A 9,000-nucleotide genomic window follows, 5' to 3' on the forward strand; every position below is an offset into this window, starting at 1 on the left:
TTGGTGAGCGAAACTAGAGCCGCTGTCGTTAAAGCCCCGACTCGCCGGCGGCAGCGCCGCCGGCGATCTTCTCTCTTCTCTGTTTCGATTGGAAGTCTGTGATCGGGGAAGATTAAGACGGGGGTCTTTGGTGCTATTACGGATTTCGGTCTGGTGTGATGTTGAGTCGCAGAGATGGGGTTGTAACAAAGGTAATGGGTGGTGTATATTGAAGGTAATGGGTGGTGTATATTGATGGTGAAGAATGAGTGTGGTTCTGGTTTTTGCGCAGGTGGGAGACAAAGATGATGGCAAGTGAGTAAGCGGGTGAAGACGCGCTCTACAAAACCGTTTGTGAAGTATGTTTGGGGTTCTGGTTTGGACCTCCTGCAGGTGGATGAATGAAGCACGAGCTTTTTGGTGTGTTGATGATGGGTGAGGGGGATAGAGTTTGGGTTGCCGTTTTGGTTTGATTGGTTGCGAGAAGAGAAGGATGAATTGGGGGTTAGATGATGGGTTGAGGAGCTTGTTCTGACTGGCTATGTGCTGATGAGTGGTGAGATAGATCTATCTTTTCAGTTATTTCGTGCAGGTCGGATGAATAGCGATGAGCAAATAGTAACGAAACGAGGACGACAACATCTCAAACCAATAAAACATAACAAATCCAGCAGAATACAAGATCATATTCATTCAAGCAACCAACATAACACAAGATCATATTCATTCCAAGGTTCACGTTCAATTGGTGCTTACCTCTTGTAGTCTCCCTGTGTTTGTAGGGTGTGATCAATGGAGGCTCCCCTGTTCTCGTTCTTCCTTTCAGATGATTCCTTTCAGATGCTCTCGTTCTTCCTTTCAGATGATTCCTTTCAGATGCAAGGGTGCTCTCTTCTTTTTTGTTATCTGTTATGAAATGCGAAACTGTGTATCCTCTTCCCCGTTGCTCTCTTGCTCTTTGTGATATTGTATCCTCTCTTCTTTTCAGAATGGTTTGACCGTTCTTCTTCCCATGCCAGTTTCCTCTTTCGCTCATATTTTGTGTTGGTTTTAGAAAAGGGCCAAAAGTGAAATGCGGGTTGGCTTCTGCCATTCCACCGGCGCTGGCATGCAGTGATACACCTCCCCACCATTTCCTTTCTCATGCCAAGTCTCAAAAGTGCAGAGAAAGCGCACCATTGACTTTCATTTTAGTTTTTCTCATTTTTATTATTTTCACCCCCTTTTTTATATTTTTTCAAAAGAATAAAACAAAATAAAATAATAAAAGTAAACGAAAATATTAAAATTTAAATTAAAAGTTTAAAGATAAAATTAAATAAAATAAAAAGGATAAAATAAGATAAAATAAAATAAAACAAGATTAAATAAAAATTAAAAAAAGGGATGAAAGTAAAAGTAGGAAAATATCTATATACAAATCAATGCTCACTTTTTCCTATTTTTCCCTTCTCCTAATTATTTGAAAAAAAATTTTTTATTTCTTACCCGGACGAAATTGGGTGTTGACAGCTGCCCCTCTTTACTTAGATTTTACCGATAATATGAAAATTAACTTTTCATAATATCATAGTAAAAGATAAGTAAAGATAGAAACACTAATTTCGTTCGAGTTTTGACAAGGAAGAAGGTGAATAAAACTGATTTAAAGAAAAGTGATGACCAATTCTAAGAAGAGGGTCAAGATCCGGAAGATGAAGATGGATTCAACCAGATCTTATCCAGAAAGGAAGGAAGAAATCACTAACCATTCTATCAGAGAGGGTCGTGACGCTAAACAAACTTTTTAAATTTTATCTTTCGTTTTCTATATATTATTTTTTTAGTTTAGTTTAGTTTTTTTTTTTTTTTTTTTATATATATATTTTGCCTCATTTTCAGATTTTTTGTTATGTGCTTTCATGTTTTGAATTATTTTTTTAAGATTTTACGTGTGGATTCGACCATTCCTAGGGAGAGGGTCTCTAAAAAAAATCGATGACCATTGCCTCGCAGAGGGCCTCGATGTAAAGAAATCGATGACCAATCCCATGGAGAGGGTCTCGATGCAGTGTTGATTTGACCATTCCAAAGGAGAGGGTCTATATCTGGCAGGATTCGGTGACCATTACAAAGTAGAGGGTCTTGATCTGTCCAACGATTTAGCCAATCCTAAGGAGAAGGCATAGGAATCGATGACCATTCTCATGGAGAGGGTCTCGACACGACAAAGAGAATCAATGACCATTCCAAAGGAGAGGGTCTTGATGTAAAGAAATCGATGACCATTGCCTCGCAGAGGGCCTCGATGCAACCAAGAAATCAATGACCATTGCTTTGCAGAGGGCCTTGATGTAAAGGAATCAGTGACCAGCCTCATGGAGAGGGTCTCGATACGACAAATTGGATTTGACAATTCCCAAGGAAAGGGTCATAACCTGGACTTGACCGTTCCCAAGGAGAGGGTCATTGTCCGAAAGTAGAACACAAGGACCTGACCATTCCTAAGGAGAGGGTCGTGAGGATCTGAGGATCTATAGTTGACCAATCCTAAGGAGAGGGTCGTGAGGAAAGGAAGATTTGGACTTGACCAATCCTAAGGAGAGGGTCGTTGTCTGAAAGGAGAACCTGAGGTTTGATTTTGACGTATCAGCAAACAACACATGAATGCTTATCATTGGTGAAGCTTGTGCAAAATAATTGTACTGATTGATTTTTCGCCAAATGTTCTCTTTTGAGCGATTTTCTTTTTCAATCGACTTTCATTGATTCTTATGAAGTGTGATGTATGATGGATGATGTGATATGATGAGAGTATGATAGTGATGAAACATGATGAGAGGAATTCTTTGCATTTTTTTTTTACATTTTTTTTTATATTATTTATTATTTATGATTTATCATTTGTTTTTGCCATAAAAACTAGACTTAGGAGACTAGGCGAGCTGGGCTTTGTGGGCCAGATAACTTAGGCTTTGAGGGTGAGATGAGATAGGCTTAGCGGGCCAAGTGAGATGGGCTTTGTGGGCCGGTGCGGAACTAGGCTTGTCGAACCAATACAGAATTGGGTTTGGTGGGCCAATACAAAACTGGGCTTGGTGGGCCAAAACAGAATTGGGCTTGGCGGGCCAGTACGAAACTGGGCTTGGTGGGCCAGTACAGGACTGGGCTTGCTGGGCCAATACGAAATTGGGCTTAGTGGGCCAGTACAAAATTGGGCTTGTTTGGCCAATACGGAATTGGGCTTGGTAGGCCAACACAGAATTGGGCTTGGTGGGCCAGGCAAAGTTGGGCTTGATGGGCCAATACAAAATTGGACTTGGTGGGCCAGTACGAAACTGGGCTTGGTGGGCCAGTACGGGATTGGGCTTGGTGGGCCAATACGAAACTGGGCTTGTTGGGCCAATACAGAATTGGGCTTGGTGGGCCAGTACGGAACTGGGCTTGGTGGCCAGTACGGAACTGGGCTCGGTGGGCCAATACGGAATTGGGCTTGGTGGGCCAATACGGAATTGGGCTTGGTGGCCAGTACGAAACTGGGCTTGGTGGGCCAGACAAGGCTGGGCTTAGAATATGTATATATGGGTCATTCATATGAATGAAGAGGACCGCTAATCCAAGAAGTGTCAAGAGGATGATTCTGGTAAATTGGTTCCTTCAGAAGAGACAATGGTTTGAAAAAGTATGATGCATGACAATGCTCACTTGTGTTATGATGTCAAGATTTTTGCTTTTTGAATTTGGTGTCAAACCACGGCATGATGATATGACATGCAAATGGTTATGCATGATAGAAAGCATGTTTTCTCATTTAAAGTACCAGGGTCAAAACATTGTTATAGAGATCAAGATCTTGAAATGCATGAATGCATGATGAAAAACTTGTTATGCTCTGCAATTTTTTTTGAAGTTTTTTTTTTTTTTTCTAGAGTCAATTGTTCTCTTTGTAATCATCAAACTCATTGTTTTTTTTTATGCTTTTGAAATTGAGGAATGTCACAAACTTCAAGGTTTAATGTTCAAGATGATAATACACATGACTTTCTCTCTTGCGACATCCTGCATGCTTGCTTGAATTCACAGACAGGTGAAAAACGGGGATATTTGGAAGGGTTTTGAGGAAATTGGGACAACAATGTCGACCCGTCTTTCATCACACACTCCTTTAAAGGGGATGTAATCTGTGAATTCAGGATGAAAAACACAAGAGACCCAAAAATTGCCCCAGTTGTGGTATAGAGGAAAAAGGGGTATGAGGATATGGATCAATGAATGTTATGGCGAGATGCTTATGTAAAACCCGCAAAGCTGCCCCAGTTTTGGTATACACAAAAAAAATTTGATCAACCAATGAGTTTTGTTTCACCAGATGGTGATTTATGAGCATTGGGGTGAGAAATTCTTGTGGGACCTACATAACTGCCTAGTCTTAGTGTTTGGAGAAGAATTTGAATGAACAAGGGGTATTGTTTCAAAAAGGTAATGGAAATGGAAAGGATTGACTAAAACAGATTGGATGAAAAAGATTACCCCCAATTGGTTCGTTTTTCTTGCTTGCTTTCGACTGGATAACAAGGAGTTCTCCTCTTCCTGAGACATTACTTTTGTTTCATTCTTTTTGCACTTTTTCATTTTTGTTTCATTCATCCATTTTTGACGACTGCATTGTTAGCCATGTCGCCTTATCAGAGAATTAATCTTTAAGAAAATCAAAGCAATCATTCTTCAATCTGTGTGGACTTCTAATAGGCTTGTAACGTGGTTGTGGGCTAAGAGGTTTTGAAAGAAAGGATACAAAGGCCCAAATGAATGTTCATCAGTTATCACTTTTTGAAACTAGAGTTATCATATAGGTATTGGATTACCTATTTGTCAACTTTTTGAACATTTTTTTTTTTTAGATCGTGTTTTCATTTTTCATTTGTCATAACTTTATGATTTTTCTTGCCTTTTGGCTTATTCTTCCTTGATGACTCCTTTATTTAATTACTGAGTGCTTTCTAGGTGCATTTGAGTTGACTTCTAATGATAACCCTTGTTGGGGAGAAATTTTGAAAAAGATTTATTTTTGGCTCAATGGGGTAGCAAGAGATAATTTTACTTTTTTGGATAGAGAAAGATGGCCACACATCATTTCAAATTCAAATTGCATTGTTTTCAATAGATTAATTATGCGACAAAACTCGATGATCTTAACACGAATCATATTTTTTCTTTCCTTTTGCCCTCTCTTTTTTTTTTTTTTTTTTTTTTTTTTTTGCCAAGACTGCCCTCTCGGGTTTTCAATCTAGTAGTACAAGCAAGAATAACCTTGGCAAATCTGCCCCAGTATAAAGGTTTGGGTTTATTACTCTGGGCTGGGAAAATGATGTTAGGACAAATCCTTTTATTTTAGGAGACCGGATGGTGAAGCTTTCATACAATGCATGCGCGAACGTCTTAAAAGAAAAAAGTCAACTTATTAATCCTGATTGAAAAATTAAACCACATGACAAAATGACATTGTTTTTCATTCTTTACTCTCTTTTTTTTTTTGTTTCATTTGTTTTTTTTTATTTAAAGCACGAGTTTGATGATTTGCAAGAAAACAAATGACTAAAATGTGACCATCTTGCTTTCTTTTATTTTATTTTTCGCGACACCTTTTTGGACTTGTTCTTGATGAAAGATAAGATATATATTATGCTTGAAATCCATGAAGGAGAGCAGTTCAGCTAGACATAATTGTCATAACAAAACAGAAGAGAAACCACACCACTATCACAATATGAAAAACATGAAATTGCCAATGTCTACAACGCATGAAGGTCTTCATGTAGGGGAATTTTCGTGCCCCAATGGAGGATTTTCTTCTACATCGGGTTGTCCTCCTCCAAATGTCAACCGTCCTGAATCCATCAAGGATTGCACCTTGCGCTTTAGAGCTCCACATGTTTCCGTTGAATGTCCTGACACTCCTCCGTGATAATCACATCTGGCATTTACATCATAGTTCTTCGGGTATGGAGGTCGTACAGGCCTGGTAGGACAAACCTTTATAAGGTTTTTACAAAGGAGATATGGTAAAATCTCTGTGTAAGTCATGGGGATAGGAGTGAAATTCATCACCTTCTTCTCCTGCTTGTAATCTCCTTTCCTAATGGCCTGATTATATTCATTACATTGCAACCTTTGAGGACAGACAATGAGATGCGGATTAGCTATTTGTTCTTTATTCTTCCCACATCTGGGAATATGCTCATTCAAATTTGCTACCACATTCAGGTCGAGTGCAATTTTTCCACTTCTTATACCGCCCTCAACCCTCTCTCCAATTATCACTATATCAGCCAAGTTCGAGCAGACACTACTTATCATGTGTTCATAAAATGGTGATCGTAGGGTATTTAGGAATATGTTAACCATCTCCTTGTCATTCAAAGGAGGCTCTACTTGAGCAGCAATCTCTCTCCACCTTTGGGCATATTCTCTGAATGATTCAGACTCCTTCTTCACCATGTTCTGCAATTGCAATCTGTCAGGAGCCACATTCATGTTATATTCGTACTGCTTCATGAAAGCATCTACCAGATCCTTCCAAGACTGGATGCGTGAAGGCTCAAGACGAACATACCAATTTAGCGCCATGCCAACCAAACTATCTTGGAAGACATGGATCAACAGCTTTTCATTGTGTGCATGCGCAGCCATCTTTTTGCCATACATCATGATGTGGCTCTTAGGACAAGTGGTCCCTCTATATTTTTCAAACTCAGGTGATTTAAACTTTGGAGGTATCACTACATTCGGGGCTAAGGACAATCCTATAATATTTTCAAACTCAGAGCTTCCTCCACCTTCCATGACTCTTATCCTTTTCTCCAGCATTTCTAACTTGTTATTGGTTGCTTCGACATCCACTGATATGGCAGCATAGTGTGGAGGCTTCATCTCAGGTTCCTTCGTTGATGCCACCTGCACAACATTTGGTTGAACATTTCCCAGAAGCTCTGTAAGAGCGGTTGCCCCTAGTTCATTTTCATCTTTGATATGAGTTACAGATATGTGATCAACTGTCTTTTGGGTATATGCTTGTCTCATATCCTCTTTGATAGGTGGAATGTAACTTGAAGGGAGGCCATAAGGTGGGAATGTTTGGATCATCTGATCTCTTGGCTGATGTGGTGGAGCTGAAGTTTCCTCACTGTTTAGTAATGCTCTTAAGGCCTCCAGGATCTGACTGATTTGTTCTTTCAATTGCTCGACATCAGCTTTCACCACTTCTTGAGTCTCTCTCATATTCTCCATGATCTTAGCAAGTCCTTCAAGGTGCCGCGACTTTCATTTTATTAGCATGAACTAATGAATGCAAAAAATAAATGCATGTAATGCAAGGCCTAACCATGCCTATGCAACTGGTATCAACATATGAATGCATTATGCTAGATGAAGTGACGATGCATGTTATGGATTAAAAGACTATGTACATGCTACTATGAACAAAGATAAGTGAATGCAATGCAAGTTTGTGCCCTAAGAGGCACTTATTCACTTTGTATGCCGATGTGATTAAAGAGCACCATGCATGATATGCAACTAATTAAAAACAAAAACCTACATGAGATGTAACGCATGTGCCTTAAGAGGCATTTATTCGCATGATATGAAGATGAAATGTGATACACTTATTTGAAAACACTATGCATGATATGCAGAGTGACATAATGAAATGCATGTTTACGCCTCAAGAGGCGCTTATTTTCATGAGATGTGATGTATGATATAAAAATTATATGCATGATTGCGCCTAAATAGACACTTATTCACATGACAATTATGCACACAAAAGGTGAGGGTTAAAGCAAGCAATCTCCCTTCGTGCCTTAACAGAGGTTTAGCACCTAATAGATCTAAGGTAAAGTACATGTGCTCACCGGGATGGTTCCCTAGTACCTGATGGTCAAGGTCATTAGAGCCATGGCCCACTCCATGGCATTTCTCACGGCAGTTGGTAATCAACAAGAAGTGAGAGTACCAAGGAGCAAGCAAACTCTAGTTGGGGTTCTCACAATGACCACTTGGGAAGTTCATCCACTGTGGCACTGTTACACAATCCCCTCTAATTCTAAGTTACACAGACCCGGGTATAGGGCCCCACTCATGATGTGCACAATGTGTGTGTGAAGGGAGAATAATGCATACCTAAACCCCCACCTACAGAATAACCAGAAAATTTCCCAGGAAGATATTGCAATTTCAAAATATATATCAAAATAGGCACAATAATTCACACACAATTAATCTAAGAAGAAAATATATACAACCACATATGAAGACAAGAATACAAAAATAACAGAAAGGAGAAAGAAAACTTTAGGAAAATCACATCAAGTTTGCATTTCTAATTAAATGGCTTGACTCTCTAGCGTCCCCAGTGGAGTCGCCATCTGTCGCAACCGTAATCGCGACGGGACGACGAACCAAAAAAAGAAAACGGGTTTTAAAAAAAAGAGATTTGGGAGTCGCCACCATAGTTATTCCGGAAAACTATGGAAAACCATAAAGATAAGACAAGTCTGCGAAAAACAAGATTTTGGATCCGGGAGTCGATTACGCATAGGAAAGGTATCACCACCCTACAACGCCCGCCCGAGGGCGGTACCTTTAATCAAAGATGCCGAGTTGATGTGATTTTCAAAATGTTAATTTTCCCCAAAAATAATGAGAGTAGAATGCTAAAAAGAAACAAAAATATTTTTTTAATTTTTTGGGCCCGACAAGGATTGACCTTGGTCCTACGTATTCTCATGAAAATGAGAAATCAGGGTTACGTAGTTCTTTAAAAGCTTGTTTGTTTGAAAATGTTGATGTTTTTTATATTTTGAAAATTTTGTATTTTTTTTGATATTTTTGGATTAGTTGAAGATTTGTGTCACACGACGCGAACGGTCGGACAGACACTAAAAAAGGGGAAAGAAAACTTTTTTTTGGTATTTGAAAATGAGTGTCACGCGGTGCGAGCGACCAGACAGACACAATAAAGAGAAAGAAAACTATTTTTGG

General features: G+C 39.3%; 1 protein-coding gene across 1 annotated transcript; it reads right to left on the reverse strand.

The window, feature by feature from the left end:
- Nucleotides 1-5,769: 5,769 nt before the first annotated feature.
- On the reverse strand, nucleotides 5,770-7,245 carry LOC114184683 (uncharacterized). The gene has a single exon (XM_028071997.1). The coding sequence runs from the start codon at nucleotides 7,243-7,245 to the stop codon at nucleotides 5,770-5,772; it is 1,476 nt and encodes a 491-aa protein (XP_027927798.1).
- Nucleotides 7,246-9,000: the final 1,755 nt, after the last annotated feature.

This window comes from Vigna unguiculata, chromosome 5 (assembly GCF_037176805.1).
Source record: "Vigna unguiculata cultivar grain cowpea cultivar isolate G323 ecotype 2 chromosome 5, ASM3717680v1, whole genome shotgun sequence".
In the NCBI taxonomy this organism is placed as follows: Eukaryota; Viridiplantae; Streptophyta; class Magnoliopsida; order Fabales; family Fabaceae; genus Vigna; species Vigna unguiculata.